Genomic DNA, 25,780 nt, shown 5'->3' on the forward strand with positions numbered 1-25,780 from the left:
ACCTGAGGTCGGGAGTTCGAGACCAGCCTTACCAACATGGAGAAACCTCATCTCTACTAAAAACACAAAATTAGCCAGGCATGGTGGTGCATGCCTGTAATCCCAGCTACTCGGGAAGTTGAGGCAGGAGAATCGCTTGAACCTGGGAGGTGGAGGTTGTGGTGAGCTGAGATTGTGCCATTGCACTCCAGCCTGGGCTACAAGAGCGAAACTCCATCTCAAAACAAACAAACAAAAACAAGAAAACCTAGACTTAAACCTCACACCTCATAGAAAAAAAATCAAAATTATTATGGACTTAAATAAAAAACATGAAATGTTTTTATAAAATAGGAGAAAATATTCATGACCTAGGGATGGGCAAAGAGTTCTTAGACTTAACACCAAAAATATAATCAATAAAAGGAAAAATTTATGAATTGGACTTCAATGAAATTAAAATATTTATTCTGTGAATGGGTCGGGCATGGTGGTTCACGCCTGTGATCCCAGCACTGTGGGAGGCCGAGGCGGGTGGGTCACGACATCAGGAGATGGAGACCATGCTGGCTAACACGGTGAAATCCCGTCTCTACTAAAAATAATAATACAAAAAATTAGCTGGGCGCGGTGGCGGGCGCCTGTAGTCCCAGCTACTCAGGAGTCTGAGGCAGGAGAATGGCCTGAACCCGGGAGGCAGAGCTTGCAGTGAGCCGAGATCGCGCCCCTGCACTCCAGCCTGGGCGACAGAGCCAGCCTCCGTCCCCCATGTGACTGTACAACCCTTCGCTGACACCTTGGAAAACCAAAGGGTCAGAGTGTTCAGCCACACAGAATATCCTTCCAAGAGATTAAAAGTGTTCCTAATAAATCTGCTCAATCAATACAGAGCAGCTATAGGAAATTTAAGAGCACTGGCCCTCAGCCATCTCAGCAGAAGCCCAAAGAACAGAGGGATTATCTTGAAAAGATCTGTGGATTCGGCTCTAGTCTGATTGTGTGAATCCCAATGAATTCCAAGCAAGATCCACAAGGTCCTTGAGAATTGCAGAACAGCAGAAAACTTGGCCTAAAAGGGAGAGAAAGTATGAGATGAAAAGAAGGCTGTCAGATCCCCAAAACTCTACATACAGGAAGCAGGTTGAAAAAAGAACTCAGATGCAAGCACGTGCTGTCTTTCATAGAAAAGGAAGGATATCTCAGAGGATGGAACCAAACATCCAGAGGGTTGAACCAAGAGTTCAAAAGATGAAGTCAAGAGACCAAAGGGCAGAACTAAGAGTCATGGATTATTGCCAGGCCTTGAAATCTAATCAAGGAATTCTGCCTGGAGTTACCTGGCTGGATTTAAAAATTGCTTCAAACCAGTGAGGCTTTTTTCATCCATTTTCTCTTTTTTAATTGGTATGGCTGTAATTTTTATCCTATGCCTATCCTACTATTGTTATTTTAGGAATGTTGGGGGCAGGTACCACTTGCAAATGGAAAGGAATTTTTCCCAGGAGCTATACTTAATGGATTACACCAGAACCCTCTGTTCTCACCTAACTTAGGTGATTTAGATGATGAGATTTGGGACTTTTGAGCTGATGAGATTCTGAATTTTGAACTGATGCTGTAATGGCAGGAATGATACCCTTGAGAACCTTGGGAAAACTGAATGTATTGCATGTGTGAGATGAACATGGATTACTGGCAGCCAAACTTGAGGCAGTGGTAGGTAAAATTCTAAGAATGGCTCCCAGTGTCCTTCATGTTTGTATAATCCTCTCCCTGATAAATGTGTTTGGAACCTGTAAATATGATTAAATATCACTCCTGTGATTATGTTACATTATATTAGAAAAGAGCGATTATTCAGGTGGGCCCAATCTAATCACAAAACTCTAAAAGTAGAGAGTTTTCTCTAGATTGTTACATAAGGGGAAGTCAGAGAAATTCAAAGGATAAGGACTCGAGTAGTGCTATTGAGGCTGTGATGATGGAGAGCACCACAGGCAAGGACTGGAGAGCAGCCTTTAGGAGCTGAGAGTGACTCCCAGTCAACAGCCAGAAGGAACTGGGCACTTCAGTCCTGCGACCACACAGAACTGAATTCTGCTATCAATGTGAATGAGCATGAAAACAGATTCTTCCCCAGAGCCTCCACTTAAGAGCCCAGCCCACCCAATGCCTTACCTTTGGCCTTGTGAGATCCTAAGAAGTAAAACTCAGCCCAGACTGCCCAGGACTTCTGACCTAAAAACTGTGAGCTACTAATGGGTGCTGTTTTAAGCCATTATGATGTGGTAACTTGTTATATCAGCAGTAGAAGAGTACTACATTAATAGATTAAATGTGGTGCATCCATACAATTCAATAGTACTCAGCAATAAAGAGGGATGAATTATTGATACATGAAACAGAAGATCTCAAAATAATTATGCTAATTGTAAGTTAGGCCCCAAAAAACAGTGCATGCCATATAATTTCATCTATGTAAAATCCTAGAATATGCACAAAACAGAAAGCAGATCAGTAATTTCCTAGAGATGGGATGGGGAAGGGCAATTAGAGAGAGATGGATTATAAAAGATCATCAGAAAACTTTGAGTGGTGATGTTTATTTTGTTTGTGATGGTGGTTTCACAAGGTATACACATAAGTAAAAACTCATTGAACTGTACATTTTAAATATGTGCAACTTATTATATATCAATTATACCTCTGTAAAAATAATAAAAAATAAGCCTCCTAGATGACTGTAGAAAAGAAACCCAAATACCAGTTTCATTCAAAAAGTGGAGAATGCAGACAAGCAGGTTAAAAAAAAAATCCTCACTTAATTTCATCCCCAGTTCTGTTATACTGACAAAATAAACTGTATGCATTAATACCTTCTAAATTTCCAGCAAACAATTTTTTTTTTTTTTGAGTTGGAGTCTCGCTCTGTTACCCAGACTGGAGTGCAGTAGCACAGTCTCTGCTCACTGCAACCTCCGCCTCCCAGATTCAAGCAATCCTCCTGCCTCAGTCCCCCTAGTAGCTGGGATTACAGGCACGCACCACCATGCTCAGCTAATTTTTGTATTTTTTTTAGTAGAGACAGGGTTTCGCCATGTTGGCCAGGCTGGTCTCAAACTCCTGACCTCAGGTGATCCACCCACCTTGGCCTCCCAAAGTGCTGGGATTACAGGCGTGAGCCACCATGCCCAGCCAGGAAACAAATTTTTTAGAGAACAAAATTCTTCCTTTGTAACTTTTCTGAACCAGCATATTTTAGCTGCCTACTGTCTAGTAACAACAATATGGCTACTACCTACAGTTAGGAAATAAACGAAAATTTAATCAGGACACAGTTCCCACTCTCCTTTTCTCATACTGCTTAACAATCTCTAAGTGATCTGCTTCTCTAAACTTCTGCATCGCTTTCCATCTGTTTCACAACTCTTAGTGTTTGACTGTATTCCATGGCTTGTTACTTGTTTCTTACAGGAACCTTGTATATTCAATTAAATTCTAAGATACTTGAAGGCCAAGAATCAGTTCAATCATTGATTAAATATTGGCAGTCCCAGGTATGTTGGTGTAGAGCAGGAAAATGTAATTTTCCCTCAAACCTTCTAAGTTCTTGGCTGGGACCCCGTAACGAAAGACAGATTAACACAAGAAAAACAAACAGAAGCTTATTAACATGTAATATCATATACACGGGAGACACCCAGGGAATTAGTAATCCTCAAAGAGGTGGCTTAGAACCCTGGCTTATACAGCATCTGTATTAGCCCATTCTCACACTGCTAGGAAGAAATACCTGAGACTGGGAAATTTATAAAGAAAAGAGGTTTAATTGACTCATAGTTCCACATGGCTGGGGAGGCCTCAGTACAATCATGGTGGACAGCACCTCTTCACAGGGCAGCAGGAGAGAGAATGAGTACAAGCAGGGGAAATGCCAGGCTTATAAAACCATCAGATCGCATGAGACTCGCTCATTATCATGAGAACAGCACGGGAGATACCACCCTCATGATTCAATTACCTCCACCTGGTCCCACCCTTGACCTATGGGGATTATGGGGTTTACAATTCAAGGTGAGATTTGGATGAGGACACAGAGCCAAACCACATCAGCATCTTCAACAAAGAATAATACATTTTTAGACAAGTGAAAAGACAAAGGAAAAGGACCTTGAGACTCACAAGGCAGGAAACTTGAAAAGCAAATAAATGGGAAACTACTGGTAAAGGCAGAATGGTTAAATCTAGCTAATTTTTTTAAATGCAGTACCTCATATAGTTATCATTTTTATGGCAAAAGGATAAAAATGTACAATGTTATTTGTCAATTTAAAAAAAGAAAATTGCAAAAATAACCAGCTAGTTAGTAAAGTTTATCACATAGATTCCTCTGTGCTGTCTCTGGGCTAAGGGTCTACAGTCCAGTGATTAACATTTGTCCTTCCTTGTAGAGAGGGAAGGGACACCTTTGTCAATTTTTGTCTTGCTTTTAGGCAAATGAGGGGTGGGGGGACAGAGAGATTTTCTTGTATCTACTTCTTCTCAATTGCCTTTAGTTCCAAATAATCCTCACACCAAAGTGGCACATTTTGGGGTGCATAGTCTGCTACTCTTTGTTGGAATAAAGAAAAAATAATAATTAGTCCTACCTCCAATAATTTATTAAGGGAGGAAAAAGGGAAGAAAGAAAGAAGGGAGGAATGGAGCGAGGGAGGGAGGGAGGGAAGAAGCGGGGAGAGGAGGGAGGAGAGGGAAATGAAGAGAGAGGTATAGATACAGATATTGATGATATAGATACAAATTTGTTCTACGTGTTCTAAAAGCAGCATGCAAAATGCTCACTTCGATACTAATTACCTCTGACTATAAAATAGGAGGTTTCACAGAGGTTACAGAGGTGAAAAATAATTTAGAAACTCTTGGGTACTTTTGCATATTTTCCATAAGCCTAAAACTAGTCCAAAATAAGGGTTTTTTTTTTTAAGTGGGTCATGAAATTAGAGGTGTTGCCAGGAAGACTGTAATTTTTTTTAAAATGAGCAAATACGGAATACCTGCTAGGTTATTAGGTCGTATGCTAATCACATTCAGTTATTTCATTTCATCCTCAAAATAATTCTATAAGGCCCAAAGATTAGCCTTCTTATTCCTTAGAAAAAGGAAGTTCAAGATAATATAGTTTAATTGCTGAAAGTCACTCAGAAGCTAAATATATCAAGACTTAACATGTAGATCTAGCTGATCTTAAAGTCTAGCTAGTGTTTTCCTGGCGGAGAAAGTGCCATGAGCAAAAGCAGAGGCCTCAATCAGGTAACAGCATATAGTCCAGTCTGATTAACATTCGGGGTACATGTGGACAGTGTTGGGAGAAGCAATTTCAAAGCAGGTGGGGAACCATGTTTTCCTTTCATGATATTGACTACAAACAGTTTTAATACTGCAACCACTCTGTTTGCCTTACCCATCGTCCAAAGGTTTCCCATTGTCAGCTACCCGACAACCAGGCCAACATTTCATCTGAGAAAATAAATTAGTTTTCCTGATGCTCTCCACTACTAGGTATCAATGTGTTTGTATATGGCTCCAGGGACTTGGATGGATACTGAAAAATCTAAGAGGTCCCAGTCAAGTTCACAGAAGTCCCAGCAGGTCTAGGTTAACCCCCTAGGAATATTTAGGGGAAAAAGGCTGGTTGTGAAGTTATCATGGTAGTTCTGACTTACTTTCAACCTGGTGCAGACTGGTCAATAGAGCTGTGAATTTAATCAAGACCCCGTCTGGAGTTATGAGTTGGCCCATATATCCAAACACTGGTATCAGATCACCACAAATTATCTGCACTTGTACTTGCGTTACTTATTCCCTTTTCTGACTACCCATACAGCCTCAAATCCAGCTGAATATTTTGCAGAAGAGCTTCCTTAAAATGGCTCATCTGATTGAGCTGTTAAAATACAATGGCATGGTAAAAATGCTTATGGCTTATGTCAAAGGGTTATGTCAGATTCTGAGTGATTCTGAGTTGACTGAGGCTATCAGTTCAACCAATGTCACTGAAATCTCTAACAAAAAATATTATGTTAATAACACAAGAATGATGATGTGGTATATTGAGAAAGGTATGTTTGGGTGATTACATATGAACTATTCTACATTTGCCCCAGGCCATACAATGAACCTCTCATTAGTAGTTGATGGACCTACTATTAAGATCTGAAGTTCATTAGCAAACATGATACAACAAAAAGTCCCTTAATTTAGGAACCAGAATAGAATTCAAGTCTTGGTTATTAACCTTATGAGTAGCCTCTATGAACCTATTCCTTCATTATACCTATACCTTCGTAAGATTGTTTTGAAGATAAAGTGAAACAATTGAAGCAAAAGAACTCTAGTAACCACAGAACAGTGCCAACAGTGCTGTGGTGCTTACCAAGGTATGGTAGGCCAATGGTGCAAGACATGAATCAAATCAGGTAAATCGGACAGCATCTTCAGGGAAGGGAAGGTCCTCTGAAGTGATAATAATCCTCTCAATCACATCAGGAGAAAAGCCAGCATCTGCCTGAAGCTGAATACATAAAAATGCTCAAAAGATATGTGTCTCTTGGGTAGTTAAGTCTGAGACGGTAAGATTTGGGAGCCCATGATTCTCTTGTGAGAATGAGTTTGCATCATAGTATTTAGAGGACTAGAACAGGAGAAGGTAAAGAGAGCCTCCTGCAAGGACAGAGCAAAGGGAGCTATACCCAGATCTGATCCAGACTTATATCCCCAGTGTCATGGACTAGGTTTAAGGCCACCGGCCCATGGTGATGTTGGCCTCCCTCAAAGGTTGGCATTCAAGAGAAGAAACCTATCCCATTGGTGCCTTTCAGACCATCTGCAGAAATAGGCCTTCTTTACTTGGTCTGTGCCTTATCAACTGGAAAATTCCCTGGGTGGCACATAAAGATCAACTTCCTAACACCTGCAGCAAAGCGTAACACATCTATTTTGAACCAAATTTATGTGGCATGGGGCCGAAGTCTCTGAACATGGAAGAAACATCATCACTAAAAGGTGACCTATTTAGCACCTGTGGAATTCAACAAAGAGCAATGTAGAGTAGCCACACAGCTTAGTCAACATGGCAGGAGACAATCAAAACACGAAGTCCAAAGCCACATGTGGCCCTTGTTTTGTTTCTCAGGCAGGACCACAATGGGAGAGGAGATTTCACAGCTACCTCATGTATGAAATCAGGTGCAGGTTACGAACAAGAAACAGAGTAAGAAAAAAAGGATGTTTAGACAGAAAAACTGTATGGGCAGTTTAATATGCTCGGGCAAAGGGATGGAACTAACATTTAATTTCCAGTGTGTTCCCTGAATGAGAGTCCAGACTGTGATAAGAACTTTTTGACCTGAAATTAAAAAAAAAAAAAAAGTGTCACACTTTTGGAGTGCTTAAAATATTCCAAGCACTATTACAAGTGCCTTGCATGTATTAACTCATTTAATCCTCATAACTCTATGAGGTAGTATTATTATCGCCTATATGCATGAATGGACACCAAGGCCTAAAGATTTAATTAACTTGCTCAAAGTCAAAAGTCAGTTGGGTTCAAACCTACACAAGTTGGCTTTAGATTACACTGACTGTGCCACACTGAACTTACTGATTTAGGTACAAAAAAGACCCTGTGTCTACAGCGGCCAAGAAAAAAGAAAATCTGGGTCAAACTTTGACTAGAGAACACAAATAAAGGCTGAGGAAGAAAGGAGGACAAATGATAAAAAGGATCAAGTTTTTAAAAGAGAATCTGTTTCCAAGAGTAGTTGTGCTTTTGTGTGTTTTGTGTTGTGATTTTACTCTACTGGATCTCATGTAGAAGGGTGAAAGAGTGTCAGAGAAAGGCCAAGAATTCCAAGGATATGACATTATGAGGCACAATTCCCCCAGTTTCTTGAGTGGTATTAGCAGTTAAGCATGTAAAGGCAAAAGAGCTCGATGGGGAAAGCTAGAGTGTAATCCTATCACTTGAGAGATCTTTAGTCATTTGCTCAGTTTTCCATGTTTTTACATAAAATACAGCATGGGCTATGGAGTCAGGAAACTACATCCTAGTTTCGAAACTTGTTGTGTGTTTACAGACAAAATAGTCCCCTGGGCTTCAGCTTTCTCAACTATTAAATGAAGGTTGTTATCTATCTCTCAGGGTTATGCAAGGATTAAATGCAGTAAGTAAAAAGCATAGCACAGAGTAACATATACTACTCAACAAATGTTACCTGCACCCCTTTGCCTAAGCATTATTACCGAGAGTCCTAAAAGACTTTAAGCCTATGAAAAGAATGTGATAGAAAAAAAACCCCACAAAATTCTTACAAGTTATAAAAATAATATAGGAAGCTCTGAATGAAAATGCTCTAAAATATGTAAGTCCAACAGGTCAGCTGGCTAAACCAACTGTAGTAATGAGGTCAAAGTTTGATGTTCATACTCCTTCATTTTTGTTCTCACAAGGTGTGTTATTGTTAAAATTTGCAGACTCATCCTTTGTTTAAAAAGGAGTCCAATAATTAAACTGGTGTTAAAACAAGGTCCAAAGGTTTTACAGCTTTGGAGCAGAGCTAAAACTATAGCTCTTGCAACGTGAATAACAGACTATTGAATTAAGACTCTCTCTTTTTCCTTTCAGTACCAGTATTTATGATGCAAAAATGAAAGTCCAAAAACTTTGTGAGGATAAAATGTTCCCACAAAGTATATAAAATCTATAAATACTAAAAGAAGCTGGAAAGAATTCAAATGAGATCGTGAGAAGTTTGCTTCACATTTAATACCTTTTTCCTTCTAAATAACAAGTTAGAATAGCTCCATAAACACAAAATTAAGCCTCTGATACTACACTCACACGCTCAAAGGATGAACAAACTTCAAAAATAACATATTTTTCTTTGACAAAATCAGTAAAATTGGCAAGCTTGTCAAAGAATCATTTCAGTCTAACATTTTACTTAGTGGATAAATATTTGTCAACAATCTGTAAATAGTATAAATGCTTTTCTCAAAATGCTAAGTGAAAGAAGTCAGGCACAATAGATGACACATTGCAGGATGATTCCATTTATATGAAATTCTCAAACAGCAGAGCTAATGATAGAAAGCAAACCACTGTTTGCCAGGGGTCAAGGATAGGAGCAGGGGATTGACTGCAAAAGAAAAAATGAGACGTTTTCGGGGTGAAGAAAGTGTTCTGTATCACGATCACTGTGGCAGACACACAACTGTATATATTGTTTTCAAAATTCACTAAATTCGACGCTGAAAATTGGAGAATTTTGTGAAAATTGTACCTCAATTTTTTAAAATACGCATGAATCAATATGCATTTCAAAGAATAATTTCAGTCAAAATATTTTACTTGGGAGACAAATATTAATTTGTAGAAAATCTATAAATAATATTTTTTTCACAATCACAATGTTTACTTGCCGCCATGTTTATTATAAGGAATAGCTTTTCATTTTCTTCTAGAAAAGCAAAACCAAGAAGTGCTTGGAAAGTGACCTTGAATACAATTGAAAACCCTACAAAAATGCTGTATAAACTCAGAATACTAATGCAGTACTTGGCAGGTCTTTGAATATTTTTTCCAGAACGTAATAGTATACCGAGGTTGCAAATTCAGGTCATACAAGGGCCAAGTGGATGACATAAGTGAGCAGTACGGCGGCAGTGGTACTGTGGCACAGTGGAGAGCACGAGGCTCCTTCCAAGTGAGCCACCACCACTAGGTCCTGCAGACTGATGCCAGGAAAGAACAGAGGCCTCGGTGTAGCCAGAGTCTCTGATGTTTAAAAAAGAAGCAGAAATCTGAACTTTAATGTGAAATATCCCCATTTTTTAGAATAATGGCTCTAAATGTTTTTTACAACACTACATGGGCCACACAAAACACATTCATAGATAGGATTATGACCTCTGGTCCACGGTGTATGTTTTCTGAACTTTTTCAATAGCATGGTCTTGCCATCTTTGTAGCTGCTTACCACTTAATTTGTATAGTCTAGAATAACATAGAATGTTAGTGCATCTCAAGTAAAATTCATCTCAAAATTGCATGAAGGCTAGTCACTTCTGCTCCCTTACTGAAAAAAACAAGTCCTGTTTATATTCTAAGAATATGGGTTAGTAACAAAATTTTAAAAGTGAGTTAGAATGAAGGGAAAAGTGGTGAGGAAACAATGAAGAAACCACTACTTTAATCAAGATCATAGTCAGCTTCCAGACTCCAGAGCAATAAAATAATCCACATGCTGAAATTTGAGAACTTCATTGCCCCAACTAGTCCAACCTGGCTGTAAATTTCGAGCAAACAATTCCAAATATTCCCCATCTGGCTTGATGTAGTCTTTTAAAACCTCTGTTTAAAAAAGAGAAAAAACACAAAAATTATTATTGAGGAAGGAGTCCATTTCCTTTTAGCAGTAAGAGTAGAAAGGGAAAAATGTTTCATTTCATTCTTAAAAGACAGCAAATTAATTTCAAGGATTTCATCACAGGCTTTACAATTTATAGTTAGCCATTTAAAATAAGTACCCTTGAGAATGGGAAAAATATCATCCGAACTTCCATAGTCCTAGTTTATTGGTTTTCATTTGTCGATGAGAAATGAGGACCTTAACACCTACATAGGTGACTTTTCAGTTTTCCAATACTGCTGATATATCTCCTGAGTACTAACTTTATTTATTTTTTTAATTTTTATTTTTTTGAGACACAGTCTCACACTGTCACCCAGGCTGGAGTGCAATGGTGCAATCTCAGCTCACTGCAACCTCCACCTCCCCATTTCAAGCAATTCTCCTATCTCAGCCTCCCAAATAGCTGAGATTACAGGCACACGTCGCCACTCCTGGCTAATTTTTTGTATTTTAGTAGAGATGGGGTTTCACCGTGTTTCCCAGGCTGGTCTCGAACTCCTGAGCTCAGGCAATCCACTCGCCTCGGCCTCCTAAAGTGCTAGGATTACAGGCGGGAGCCACCGCACCCAGCCAATTTATTTTTAATAAATATAATCCATACATGAAAAAGAGCTCTACAAAAATTCAAAAACAACCCATTTTTAAAAAATAAGATAAAATAAAACTCTCTCTGCAGTATAAATTTCAATAAAATAATAATAAATGAAGAGCTGGATATAAACAGAAATACTGAGAACAAATAACTAACATTTAAATAACTAGCCCCCTCAGCAATAAGTTGGTAGCACTAAGAACATTTCTTCATTTTCAAATTATAGATCCTTCTTTACCTAAAATTTCATCATGGTATTTCCACAGTTAAGTATTCCTTGTATTATTCAATGAATTAATAACTACTGAACACTGTATTTTCTTGGGGAAAGAGCTGTAGGCTAAAGAGCTGTTGTCTACACTAAAAGAGAGAAAAGGAGGACACAGAAACTTTTGAAAAGCACATGTTCACTCAATTGGATGACAAATACTTAAATCAATTTAATCTTGATCATGCTGCTGGTTAGCTATGCTAACCACCTAATAGGAATTTGGTATAAAATTCAGATAAGAAAACTCACTAGAAAAGGTAAAATATGGTTCATAATTGCTATGTAAGATTGAGCTTGGAAGAAATCTATCAAATTTCCTTTAGGAATGATAAGGGTTCTTTAGGAATACTAAAGATAGGTAAGGTTTAAAAGAGAATATATCATTTTAGGTTTCATCATGTTCTTTAGTTGCTCCCCACAGCAAAACACTTGTTCATCTGTCAGAAAGTACTGGTCCTGTTTAGCAAAAATCAAAGAAGAATTAAAAGGTTCACTGTCTATAATTCAAGTGAACTCAAATTTGGGCTTTGATGGGTTCTAGGAGATGCTGGCATGAAGGCTTCTAACCCTTTCATAAGTACATAAATTAAATGCTACTAACCTTGAAAGAGAAAGATTTCCCTAGAGTCTTAGAGGACAATAACCAATAACCCTACATCACTTTTCCATTTTCTTCCCATGAATTTAATGCCTTACCAGCCTCAATTCCCTTTTAATGTGCTCTAAGGTTACAATGAAGAAAAGTTTTGTTTGTTTTTGTTTCATTTGTTCAGATTTTTGGTACGAAGAGGTTAGCAACACTATTTTAAAAATGTAAACTGGAGTCAGCCAGTCAAAAATGTTTCCTTTTTTGAGCACCCACTATAATCAGTCTTATAAAACTTAACAAAAGAAGGCCGGGCGTGGTGGCTCAAGCCTGTAATCCCAGCACTTTGGGAGGCCGAGACGGGCGGATCACGAGGTCAGGAGATCGAGACCATCCTGGCTAACACGGTGAAACCCCGTCTCTACTAAAAAATACAAAAAACTAGCGGAACGAGGTGGCGGGCGCCTGTAGTCCCAGCTACTTGGGAGGCTGAGGCAGGAGAATGGCGTGAACCCGGGAAGCGGAGCTTTGCGGTGAGCTGAGATCCAGCCACTGTACTCCAGCCTGGGCGACAAAGCGAGACTCCATCTGGAAAAAAAAAAAAAAAAAAACTTAACAAAAGAAGCAGAATATCCATGTTTTATGAGCGTTTACAATCTAATAGAAAATGATGGTCAGGTACTTGGATGGAGTAGAAAAATATATACAACCTAAACCCATTTACTACCATCCTATTTTCTCAATGTAATAAATTTTTGCATGGTTCTTCTCCTTTCTAGTTAAACCAGAATATTGTGTTTTTACAATGTTAACTACAATTATTTTATTTCAAAATAAGGTAGAAGAAATAAAGGCAAATTAATGAAAATGTATTATTCCGGTTTTTAAATATTAATTTAAAAATAAATGTGAATGTATAAATTTAAACATGAGTATGACACATAAACTTCGACAATTACATAACATCTGGAGTTAGTAAAACACACTTTAACCAACGGAGGGGATGCAATCCGTGCACAGCTGGTCATTTCCTTTTTGTTCTGAAAGCATGGGGCAGGAGTAAGAGAGAAGTGGCCCAAACATCAATGCATATAATCCCGTCAACTAAACTTCACTCTTCAGATGGAAACTGTTAGTATGTAAAGCAGTAAAAAGAAGTGGAAATTCCTCTAAGGCAAAACATGAAAGCTAAAATTTTGATTTAAATACTTCATTTCATGATTTTCCTACCTTAAATCTTCAAACAATATCACTTTATAATGTTAGGTTGTAAACCATAGCTATTGATAGCTTATCTTTCAATCTATCGGACAAAATTTCAAAACTTATGCAAATGTATCATTTTGAAATGCCATATGCTACCAATGTGGTCGCCTACATTTTGCAGCAGAAATAACCAATTAAACTTTAGAAAAAAAAATCGGGGTGTTTCTAGATACCAAAGAGAAAACATTTCATTTTATGAATTTGCATAAAACAGTTTAAGAACATTTAAATGTAAAAGTTGTAAGCATTATATACAGAATATATAACATCCCAAGCTCCTAGAGTTATGATTTCAGGGTAAAATATACTGCAGAAATCTGAGAGATGCTTTCTGAAATATATAGAAAGGTGAACTATACTAAATATACATACAGTAACATGAACTCAAAAATAAAATATTACAATATTTCCTATCACTACTTAACCAAAACATAAGATTTTATATATATGGAGTTATTCAGATGTTTCCTCCAGAATCTAACTTCTGTTTTTAAATGTTTTCAATCCTAAAAATGTGTTTGTGCTGCTCTCTACAGGGAATGAGGAAAAACTGCATCTCAAAGATACAAGCTGTAATGCTTTAGGGCAAGACTCATTTTTATTCACTATTTTAAAACCTGTCTCCTGAGGTTCATCTTTAAATATAACTTTATTTTATTTTAAAGGAATTGATACATAGTTTACTATCATTTCAGAATGAAAAGTTTACGGTCTTAGCTTTTGAATTTTTAAAAGAAAAAAATAAGGCTTGAGATAAACACTAACTTAAGCTTTGTTACCAAATGATAAATAAAATTCAAATGAGAGGAATACATATACATATATAATCAGGTATTACTAGTGCCAAGTGTAATTTTTTTTCACAAGGAACAATGCAATCTCACTTTCCATTTGAGTTATATATTAAAGCATTAAAGGTCTATGACAGTCCAAAGTGTTAGGCAATCGATTATTCACTGAGGATCCTTCTTAGTCAAAGAACAGATTATCAGGTAGACATCTGTATATGTCTCAAATGAAGTAATACTATAAACACCCTTCTAGAGGCTGGGCGCAGTGGCTCATGCCTGTAATCCCAGCACTTTGGGAGGCTGAGGCAGGTGGATCACTTGAGGTCAGGAGTTCGAGACCAGCCTGGCAAACATAGCGAAACCTCGTCTCTATTAAACATACAAAAATCAGCCAGGCATAGTGGCACATGTCTGCAGGCCAAGGCACTCAGGAGGCTGAGGCAGGAGAATCACTTGAACCCAGGAGGCAGAGGCTGCAGTGACCCAAGATCAGGCCACTGTTTGTGACAGAGTGAGACTCTGTCTCAAAAAAAAAACATTAAAAGATCCTACTGCATAAGCCATTTAAGATAACAGAAATCCTAAGTGCTAGCAACAAAAATTCTCTGGGAATTTGTGTTCACTTTCTACACATCCCAGTTCATGAACTGCCTCATATTCTGCAAGGTAACATAAGCTCCCTGTAGCTTTCCTGAGTGGCAACTTATAGGAGTTTTGTAGTTGTTGTTGTTGGTAGAAATTACCAAACTAACAAAATATGTATTCCTGAAGAAATTCTTTGTGGGTTTTTTTGTTTTTTTCTCTTTTTTAATTTTTATTATTTTTTTTAATTATACTTTAAGTTCTAGGGTACATGTGCACAATGTGCAGTTTTGTTACATATGTATACACGTGCCATGTTGGTGTGCTGCACCCGTTAACTCATCATTTACATTAGGTATATCTCCTAATGCTATCCCTCCTCCCTCCCCCGACCCCACAACAGGCCCTGGTGTGTGATGTTCCCCTTCCTGTGTCCGAGTGTTCTCACTGTTCAGTTCCCACCTATGAGCGAGAAGATGTGGTGTTTGGTTTCCTGTCCGTGTGATAGTTTGCTGAGAATAATGGTTTCCAGCTTCATCCATATCCCTACAAAGGACACGAACTCATCCTTTTTTATGGCTGCATAGTATTCCATGGTATATATGTGACACATTTTCTTAATCCAGTCTGTCATTGATGGAAATTTGGGTTGGTTCCAAGTCTTTGTTGTTGTGAATAGTGCTGCAATAAACAAATGTGTGCATGTGTCTTTATAACAGCACAATTTATAATCCTTTGGGTATATACCCAGTAATGGGATGCCTGGGTCAAATGGTATTTCTAGTTCTAGATCCTTGAGGAATCACCACACTGTCTTCCACAATGGTTGAACTAGTTTATAGTCCCACCAACAGTTTGAAAGTGTTCCTGTGTCTCCACATCCTCTCCAGCACCTGTTGTTTCCTGACTTTTTAACAATCGCCATTCTAACTGATGTGAGATGGTATCTCATTGTGGTTTTGATTTGCATTTCTTAGTGATGATGAGCATTTTTTCATGTGTCTCTTGGCTGCATAAATATCTTCTTTTGAGAAGTATCTGTTCACATAAACTTTGAATATTAAATTCAGTATCTCTCAAGGACTTTACATTTTGATGTTTTTAAACTCTGACTTGAAAAATTTAGCATTCATTGAGCTTCTACCACATGCTACAGAACTTTCAATATAACTAATTCTCACAACTCTAGAAGACTAAATATCACTGTTCCCTCTTTAAATGAGGACTTTGATATAGAAAAATATTTAAGTGACTTGCCCAACTCCCAGAGCCAGGATTCAAACTCATGTTAGTCCATTTCTAAAGCCAAATTCCCCATTATTCCCTGCTGCTTAGTTTCATTGAATGATAAACATTATACTAAAGTATTAAGACTAGTGAGAATTTGCAGGCTGCAGCAATTAGCTGTCAATGTTCCAGAAAAGCAACACTACCTTCTAAAAAAAACGTAAAAGTGAGAGCCACTAACCAAATATCAAGGGACTTCTATCTCTCTGACTACTATTCTGAGTTCCTGGTTTTAGGACAAGCAAGAGATAGAGCCCCAGTAGTAAAATAAAGGGTCTATCTGAACTACATTCTCAGATGCCCATCAGCATTCATTGTGTCAGCCCAGTGATGGGAAGCAACTGATAGCAAGGGGAATCTGAAAAGTGGTATAACTGGAAAAGCTGAGTAACACAAAACTAATCTATTCTCTATTTTATAGAGATAGAGAAATAGTTTTAGAATATTCATTAACCCACATCTGACTTAATTTCCGAATCTGTAGGCCATTTAAATACTAAATATATTCTTTTTTTCAAATTTGACAAAATGGTAACAATTCTATTTTATAAAAACATACCAGCAAGCGGTGGCTTATGTGAGTGAAGAGTACAGGGCACGCTGACAATTAATTTGTGGTCTGGAATGGGGAGCACGTTTACATCTGCATTCCTAATTAAACAGAACAAGAAAGTAAACTATATTTTCAAAAACAATTTTTTATATATAAGCCACAGCTGCATTGATTTTTGTTCTCTTTCTGTATCTGATTTTAAAACTAATTTTACAATCAATGAAAGAAATTAACAATTTAAGTATTGAGACATTCCTATCATTTCATTTTCCATAATAATGACAAGTACACACTAGATAAAATATAAAGTTTCCTGTGCCATACCACTCATTCTTTTCTACACTGGGCCATTTTCAGATTTTCAAACACATAAAAAATTCAAAAAGTCAATGACTACTAAGATAATCATTTTTAAAAGTGTAAAAATTAATACATGTACACAATTTTGAAAAATCGCCTTTCCTACCTCAATGGTAGAGCAGTTTTTTCTTGAACTCTCCCCAGTATAAGACCTTCATAAGGCTTTTTGTGTGGAGAATCTAATGGGAACACGAACTCTCCTGAATTGGTGATCTGATAGGAAGGAGCCAACAAAAGAGGGTTATTTTTTCCCATCACTATAGAGCTTCCACACACACACAAAAGAAATTAAACCTCCAGGCTAGTGCTGTTCAGTACAAATATTATGTGAGCCACATTTATCATTTTAAATTTTCTAACAGGAACACCTAAAGAAGTTAAAAAAATGCAATGAAATCAATTTTAATTATATATTTAATTCAATCTAACATACCTGAAATACTATCATTTCAATATGTAATCAATTCAGAAAACTTATTGAGATATGTTACATTCTTTCTTTTGTACTATGCCTGAAATCCAAAGTATAGTTTATACTTAACAGTACATTTCAGTTTGGATTAGCCACATTTCAAGTGCTGAAGTGTCACATGTGTTAGTGGCTATCATATTAGACATTGCTTCTATAAGAGATTTTTTAAAAATATCATATAAATATTTCAAATATAACTTCATTATCATCTTGCACGTAAAACAATCTCTACTCTTAACTAAAATTGATTCCTGGAAACCATGACATCAGTAATTTATTAGTTCATGCAAATAAACTAATAAATGAATTACTAATGAATGAACTAATAAATGAATTAGCAATATGACTAAGTAGATCATAATACACAGTTCCCTTTAGTTATAGAAAATAGTATCATTAAACATTGTCAAAGCCAAAATTAATAAGGATAGAAACTGGGTGGCTGATAGACAATACCTAGTCCAGAGACTGGCCCTGGGCATTATAAATTCAGAAATTCAATTTCATCATTTCACCCTGGGATGATCATACTCTCAAAGATTCATTTAAGCTAATCAAACTCAAAAATAATTTAAAATATCAATTCATTAATTTACCATGGGAATATATATTTTCACTGTCAGAACACTGCTATCTGTGAAACCCTTTATCCTCTATCAATGTACCTAAACAACCAAATCAGTAATCAGAAAGTCTTTTATCTCCTCTAGGGCCAATCAGACACAGCATCTCCTACAAAAAGTGCTGTATAAATACTGGCATGTTGGGTAGCCTTTATATTCAATGCATATTACTCCTCCTATCATAACAATATGTATAATTACCTAATAAATGCTTCATATAACATAATAGATGATATTTATGTTTTGAATTCTGATCTTATACCATTTCTTAGAACTGATTACTACTACAGATTAATAATCTTATTTTTATGTATTAACATTTTACTGGGTTTGATTTCAAAAGATGACCTCCTCCTGACTGTGGTCCCAGTTTCTGACTATAAAAGAACTATCATAATAGGCAAGATGGAATGGGGTAGTATACTCCTATCATGGTCCTATACCAAATTAACCAACACTAAGACCAAAATACAGCATGAAAACAAAGATACAACTGTAAGTCTTTGTCAAGTCCCATAACATAGGTATAAATAAACAATATATACTTGTCCCCGCTTATCCACAGTTTCACTTTCCAGGGTTTCAGGTACTCATGGTCAACTGCAGTCCAGAGATAGGTAAATACAGTACAGTAAGATATTTTGAGAGAGGGAGAGACCACATTTATATAACATCTACAGTATATTGCTATAATATTCTATTTTATTATTAGTTATTATTGTTTATCTCTCTCTTTATAAATAAACCTTCTCATAGGTATGTATTATAGAAAAAATATCATATATGGGGTTCAGTACCATCTATGGTTTCAAGCATCCATTAGGGGTCCTGGAATGTATCCCCCAAGGATAAGGAGAAACTATTGTACACAGCTTTTAGAAAATATTCCAGTAGATGAAAAAGTATACACAAAGCCATAAAAAGTACAACTCCACTGTGTTAAAAATGAATATGCTCGCAATATAAACATCAAACACTAAAATAATAGCTTGGTTTATCTTTTCAAAATTTAGGAAGGCTTTTATAGATCATCTAAATAGTCAATGTATCTTTAAAAGGAAGCCTGATGAACTCTAAATTGATGCCTTATTTTTCTGTATTTTTTTGGTAATCTTGTAGCATGCAGAGATATTAAAGATCATTCAACCAATTCTAGAGTTTGAATCATTTCTTTCAAAAATATGCACAGCAGCACAAAAGGCACTGAGGACATAAGTTAACAAGATTTAGAGCATAAAAGGTTCTTGGTTCTGGCATCTTCCCATCCCCTCTACAATGGGTTACTTTGCTATTCCTTGCCCTCATCCCCCACGAAATAAGAAAAAGAAATCACAAAGGGTGGTTGAAATTGTGAGTATATAAAGGGGAAGAAGATGAAGGGTAAGACTATTTCTATGTTTGGTGATACATAACCTCCCTAAGTTTTTGCTGTTTTTTAAACAAGACATAATCAGAGCTTTTAAAATTTTCATCCTGATATCTTCCTGACTGATTTCCCAAAGCCAGCAGTTTGAGGCCCCATTACAAAAAGACATTAAAAAAAAAAAAAAAAAAGCCTTGAGAATAAAAATATAAAAGTGCTAAGCAGCAAAGCAAAAGTCTGATTTAGCCCATGTTGAAGGAGTAGAGCAGTGACATGTTGAGCATTACAAAGTAGATGCTACCTTTACGTGACTTCTGTCAAGCTGTATTAACAAACAAGCTAACTTCTGAACTTACTTTTACCCAGTGCCACTCAGCAACTACCTCCACAGACCAAGAGGGATAAAGTTCTTCCTTTATAAAACGTAGGTGCTTCTGTCTATTGGTCACCCAAGTAACAAGAAGACAGTTTGGAGCAGCCAATTTAGGGATAGGTATTTGCTTTATTTGCAGGGGTGACAAATAACTGTACCTAAAAATAAACAGAAAAAAGGATGAGCAAAATTCACTGCAAAAAAAGAAAAATAAGCAGGGAGAAGACATGCATAACACTGACTCCACAAATGCAAAGCTCTTACTGCTAGTTATTTGTGTAGCAAAATATAAAGCCACAGTGCCACCCAGTGGACACATTATTACACACAAGTCAAAAATCACTTTTTTTTTTTTTTACTAGTTTAAAAACGTCAGGCTGTATTTTTTTTTTTAGTCACTTCTAAATGCATTACATTTCAGTAATTTTACTATTTACAATACTTTTTCTCCAATTCAAAATTAAGCAAATATTGTTGTTTAGATCTCATAGTCTGTGTTACACAGGAGCCCTGTCACAGTGAGTCTTGAAACTAGTCTCTCAATAACCTAAGTCAAACCCTACAAGCCTTACCTGGCACCAAATCAGTGTTGCAAAATTGGTAATGCTAAAGCCAATCTATTCCAATGAAGCTTCTCCTAGCCCTAGAATCCTCAAACCCTGCACAAAATGCTGACTCCCTGTGTCATCTATCATCTCACCCATCCTCATCTCCATCCCACTGCATTTACAACCCCCAATCTATCATCTCGCTTTCTGCCTTCCCAGTCAATTCCACTGGGTTCTCTGAAGCCCTCATGTTTTCATTATGTAAAACAAAATCTATAATCTTGTACCTTCTGGCCATAGAGTATAATGTCTAGTTTGTCCTGCAAAAATACTACTTGCTCTACAATATTCAATCAAATGAATATGGCCCTTTCTCCAACATTCAGAGGGAGGGGAGAAGTCATTATTCTCCTGGCTCCCCCATTGCTGTTTCTAGGGTATAACTCATCCACCTTTGCAAAAAACCCTTTCTCTTTGAGAGGTATGCTATCCAGCTATGTTAGCCTCTACTGTTGCTTATTGAATCCATTTCATCCTCAACATATTCAATAAGGACTTAAGCTCTGAGATCCCTCTACCTCACCAACACAAAACTGGCCATTATTCTGAACAATTTCAAAGCACAATTCATATAATGTACATACTTCAACTATTTTTCACCTAAACAAATACAACTGCCTTCATCCCACTTCCATAATCCACTCCAATGCCATAATCTGGACCCTGTCATCACTCATACTTGATCCCTCTCTGAAACCATAAACATCAATCTCTGGTAATAACTTCCTATGCCTCACCTACTCTTTGACCTTATCTAGCAGTTTATTCCTGACCACACTTACTCTTCGTGCCTGTGGACCACCAATCGCTTCATTGCCTTCTCACTAGCACTCTCTGTTCCCATCCTCCCTTTACCCTTCAACCTCACAGTTTCCACAAACCTCCAATCTTAAATCAATATCACAGTTTTATTCAATTTGTTTGTATAGGGAAAATCAGGTGAAGAAAATGCAGACGAACTGGGTATTAAAAGTTCATTAAATCCACTCTCAGGATCTCAAACTACTCAGCAATTCCTTTACTTATCCTTGGTCAAGTACCACAAATCCTCACCCCATTCAGATCCCTTACCCAAACTCTCTCATACATCAGCACAAGGCCACAACCTCCTCCAACTACCCAACCCTAACCCCTCTCCTTTATATACCTTTACTTATCTATTTCCATACATTTCCTCTTAAAGGAAATGGCATGATTTCACCTATTAAAGCTTATCCCTCCAGTTGTATTCTCTTATTCCCATATACTAGTATCTTGTAATACCAATTATCCTCTCCTTCTGTATTTTCAACTTCTCTAGTAGTTCTTTACCATCAACCTATGATTATCCTATCTCATTTGAAAAGAAGATGAGAAAAGGAGAACGGAGAAAAGGAGAAGAGAGAGTAAGGAGAGGAAAAGGTGCAGAGGGGAGGAGAGGAGAAAGAAGGGGACAGAGTATACAGAAGAGAAATTCCCTCAATTCTGTCTCCTTCCATCTACAACTAAGCTAATGACTTGTATGTAAATCCTTCTACTTTCTCTCCTTTATTTTATTCCTTAGTTGACTCCAATGAGACTTTTACCATTATGCCTGCTCTGAAAAACGTAAATGACTTCCCAATGGCCAAATGCAACAAACATTGGAATCCAGCTCTAGCATGTGACAACTGTATGTCAGGAACAATCAATAAATACTTCTTAAAACAAATAGGGTAGGGCGTGGTAGCTCACGCCTGTAATCCTAACACTTTGGGAGGCCAAGGCAGGCGGATCACCTGAGATCAGAAGTTTCAGATTAGCCTGGCCAACATGGTGAAACCCCATCTCTACTAAAAAAAAGAAAAAAATTAGCCGGGTGTGGTGGTGGACACCTGTAATCCCAGCTACTCAGGAGGCTAAGGCAGGAGAATCGCCTGAACCCAGGAGGTGGAGGTTGCAATGAGCTGAGATCAAACCATTGCACTCCAGCCTGGGTGACAAGAGCGAAACTCTGTCTCAAAAAAAAAAAAAAGAGCAAAGGAATTCAGATCTCAAGCACCCACGTTTCCTGCCATCTAAACAAGTACTCTTCATAATCAAAGTGATGAAAGAACTAATTTTGCTACAGTATGAAGAATGTCAGGTCAAACATCTGAAGTTACATGGTTTCAATAACTGCAGATTCCTTGATTGGCTTAATTTAATTGGGTTGATTTGTGTGGAGAAAGAGGCAATATTCATATCGCCTCTTCTAGCTCTAATTTCATGGAAATCACTGAGCAAATTCTAAAACATGCATACTAATGTGATGCAATGGAAAGTATGCAAAAAACAAAAAGAAAATGGTGAGAATGTAGAAAAACTAGATCCCTCATTGCTGGTGGGAATATAAAATGCTGCAGGCACTGTAGAAAATAGTTTGATAGCTCCTCAAAAACTTAAAGATAGAATTACATGGTGCAGTAATTCTACTCCTAGGTACACATCCAAGAAAACTATTAATAAAAATGTATTGCCCAGAGTTAGCCAAACTGCAAAGTTTGAAGGCCCAGTCCTCAAGACACTTCACTTATAAAACCAACTACAAGTTAAGGTAGTTTCCAAAGCAACTCACAGAATCAAAAATTTGCTAAACGAACAAAACTTACTGAAAGCTTTTATATTCAGTTACAATTTCTCAAGGGTAAGGATACAAATTAAAATCAGCCAAAGAAAGAGAGTTAAAAGATACTACAGAAAAATGACAACTGAACATGTATAATCCAGAATTTTATTTGCTACAAAGAACATTCCTGGGACAATCAGTGTAACCTGAAAAATACCTGTACATAATATTTATTAATGTTGATTACCTATTTTGATAATTACGTTATGTAAGACAATTATCTTTGTTTTTAGGAAATACATACTGAAATATTCAAGGGTAACTTACCCTTTCTCTTAATCCATTCTCAAGTAACTCACAAAAAAATAATATAAAGATATAGGTATCTACGCACACAGAAAAGAGACACATGAATTCTTTGTATGATTCTTGCAACTTTAAAAGAAACAAACCTGGCCAGGCATAATGGCTCACATACGTAGTCTCAGCACTATGGGAGGCTGAGGCAGGAGGATCATTTGAGACTAGGAGTTCAAGACCAACCTGGGTAACATAGCAAGACACTGTCTCTACAAAAAAAATGTTTTAAATAGCCGAGTGTAGTGGCACGCACCTGCAGTCCCAGCTACTCAGGAGGCTGAGGCAGCAGGCACATTTGAACCAGAAGTTTGAGGCTGCAGTGAGCTGTGATTGCACCACTGCATTCCAGCATGGGCAAGAGTGAGGCCCTATCTCAAAAAAAAAAAAAAAAGAAGAAAAAGAAAAAAAATGAAACAAATCCTACTGGCACAGCTCATAAGAAGCATAAGGTGAGGATCACTGTGGAGAAGAAGAAATTTCATATGACGTTTAACTCAAGGAAATTGGAATTTTTCAGTCTAGAAAACTGAAAAGTGAGAGAAAATGTAACTGAAGACATTCATTAAAATTGAAAGGAAAAGGCCAGGCGCGGTGGCTCACGCCTGTAATCCCAGTCACTTTGGGAGGCTGAGGCAGACGGATCATGAGGTCGGGAGTTCGAGACCAGCCTGGCCAATATGGTGAAACCCCGTATCTACTAAAAAAACAAAAATTAGCGAGGCATGGTGGTATGCGCCTGTAGTCCCAGCTACTCGGGAGGCTGACGCAGAAGAATGGCTTGAACCTAGGAGGTGGTGGTTCCAGTAAGCTGAGATTGCACCACTGCACTCCAGCCTGGCGATAGAGTGAGACTGTCTCAAAAAAAAAAAAGAATTGAAAGGAAAAAAACATTTAACGCTATTGAAAGGAAATATCATCTTAGTAACTCATTGAAGTTATCACCCTAAGATGTAACATAAACTAAAAAATTAGAAATAAAAACAAATTTAAGAATGAATTAGATAAATTCATTCATAACACATTATTAAGGAAAACTAGAAATATTTTGGCACATACTTCTAAACTTTAGAATTTGATATCAAAGAAGACAGATACGTTGTCCTTTGGTGTTAACAGAAACAGCCCTGAACTGCTTCTGGTGATTAATAAACGGACTACTTTTGACATTGTTACACTTATATATAGTTATAGTTCAAGAAAATTAACTAGTTAAGGAAATTAAACTGTTAAAACTATTGAAAGCATTTTAGGAGTTTCAGATAACCTATATCATGAAGTAATACCAATAGTATATTAAACTATTATGTACAAAGGACTACAGGCTTTTTAGAAAGCATTTCTAACAGTTAATTCATTTCCACTTACCTATTACTTCTTTTAACTGATTTGTTCTGCCATGGCGGATCTATCACAATTACATCAAATGTTTTCCTATCTGAAAACAAAGATACAATTTCAGAAAATACCTTCTCTACGTGATCACTTTAAAAACTAAACATGTTCTTCAAAACTCAAGTGATTTAACTAGGGACACGAATATAATGGAATGCACCGAAAGGATCTGTATACATAGCATTTATTCAAACAGAGTAATTTATCATTAAATATTAGATGTTTCCCCTACCTCTAGCATTGTATCATAATTTTCACCTACTGCAATTTTTACAGAGACTACCTGCAGATGACCATAGCTCAGTAAGCTGAACCTAATGATCTGTGAATTACCTATGCATCTTGGCAGCCATATTAATATAGTCCTAAGAAATCTAGGTCATTTTTTTTACTTTTTATTTTAAAACAATTTCACCCTTTATAACTGACATATTGACCATAATAAAACTTCCCCAATTATTTACTAATGTACTTTTTCAGACTCAGGATCAAAGCCAGGATCAAACATTGCATTTAGCTGCCATCCCTCCTAACTCTACTCCAACCTGAAAAAGTTCCTCAGTCTTTCTTCATCTTTCATGATTTTGAAACTTTTAAAAGCTACCAATTATTTTATAGGATGTCCCTCAATCTGGGTCTAGTATTTTCTCAGGATTAAATTTAGGTTATTTGTTTTTGGCAAGAGAACCACCACAGTAATGCCTGCCATGCCCTATCAGTGCAACATATCAGGAGGTAAAGGATGTTAAAAAGTCTTTGGTTAAAGTGTTATCTGCTGAGTTTCACCAGTTTTTCCCTTGTAATTAACAAGTATCTTGGGAGGAGATACTTTAAGACCATGAAAATAGCCTGTCTCATCTTTTCACCCACTATTTTGACATCCAATTCTAATGGTGTTTATCAAATGGAAATTCTCTAGATCCATCATTCCATTAATTTATTCACTGGAATCAATAATTCCAATTATGTAAGGAATAATTCCAATACTGTAAGGAAGAGCTGTCCTTTCTCCCCCTTTTATAAACATAGGTATGTTTTTATAAATGTGTGCAATCTCATAAGTAATCAAAAGAATGCAAATTAAAATAAAGAAGTGACACTTTTTAAGCTATTAGAGTAACAAAGATCAAAAAGAAGAGAAAAAATGTTCAGGCATAGCATGGTTTTCTCATTAATTTGTTATCCTGTCATTTACTCTGAAGAATTTATGGCACTGCTACACGGATAACCAGTCATGTGTAAGAAGGCTTGATAGCAATTAAAAGAAGCTTTTCATTAGTAAGT

The 25,780-nt window shown here is 37.0% G+C and overlaps 1 protein-coding gene across 5 annotated transcripts in view; it reads right to left on the reverse strand.

Annotated features, from left to right (window-relative positions):
* Positions 1 to 8,784: 8,784 nt before the first annotated feature.
* METTL4 (methyltransferase 4, N6-adenosine) overlaps positions 8,785 to 25,780 on the reverse strand; it is a 37,152-nt gene continuing 20,156 nt past the window's right edge. The window contains exons 5-10 of one of the 5 annotated variants that reach the window (XM_073006435.1): positions 24,470 to 24,539; positions 19,554 to 19,728; positions 16,846 to 16,952; positions 16,386 to 16,477; positions 15,002 to 15,220; positions 9,369 to 10,390 (exon numbers count right to left, since the gene is read on the reverse strand). In XM_073006435.1, the coding sequence (XP_072862536.1) occupies positions 10,245 to 10,390; positions 15,002 to 15,220; positions 16,386 to 16,477; positions 16,846 to 16,952; positions 19,554 to 19,728; positions 24,470 to 24,539 (809 nt within the window). In that variant the 3' untranslated portion in view covers positions 9,369 to 10,244. Of the gene's footprint in view, positions 10,391 to 12,247; positions 12,489 to 15,001; positions 15,221 to 16,385; positions 16,478 to 16,845; positions 16,953 to 19,553; positions 19,729 to 24,469; positions 24,540 to 25,780 lie in introns of those variants that run through there. The other 4 variants (XM_007974505.3, XM_073006436.1, XM_073006437.1 and 1 more) reach the window with 4 other exon arrangements.

The sequence above is a fragment of the Chlorocebus sabaeus genome, chromosome 18 (genome assembly GCF_047675955.1).
Source record: "Chlorocebus sabaeus isolate Y175 chromosome 18, mChlSab1.0.hap1, whole genome shotgun sequence".
Taxonomy (NCBI): domain Eukaryota; kingdom Metazoa; phylum Chordata; class Mammalia; order Primates; family Cercopithecidae; genus Chlorocebus; species Chlorocebus sabaeus.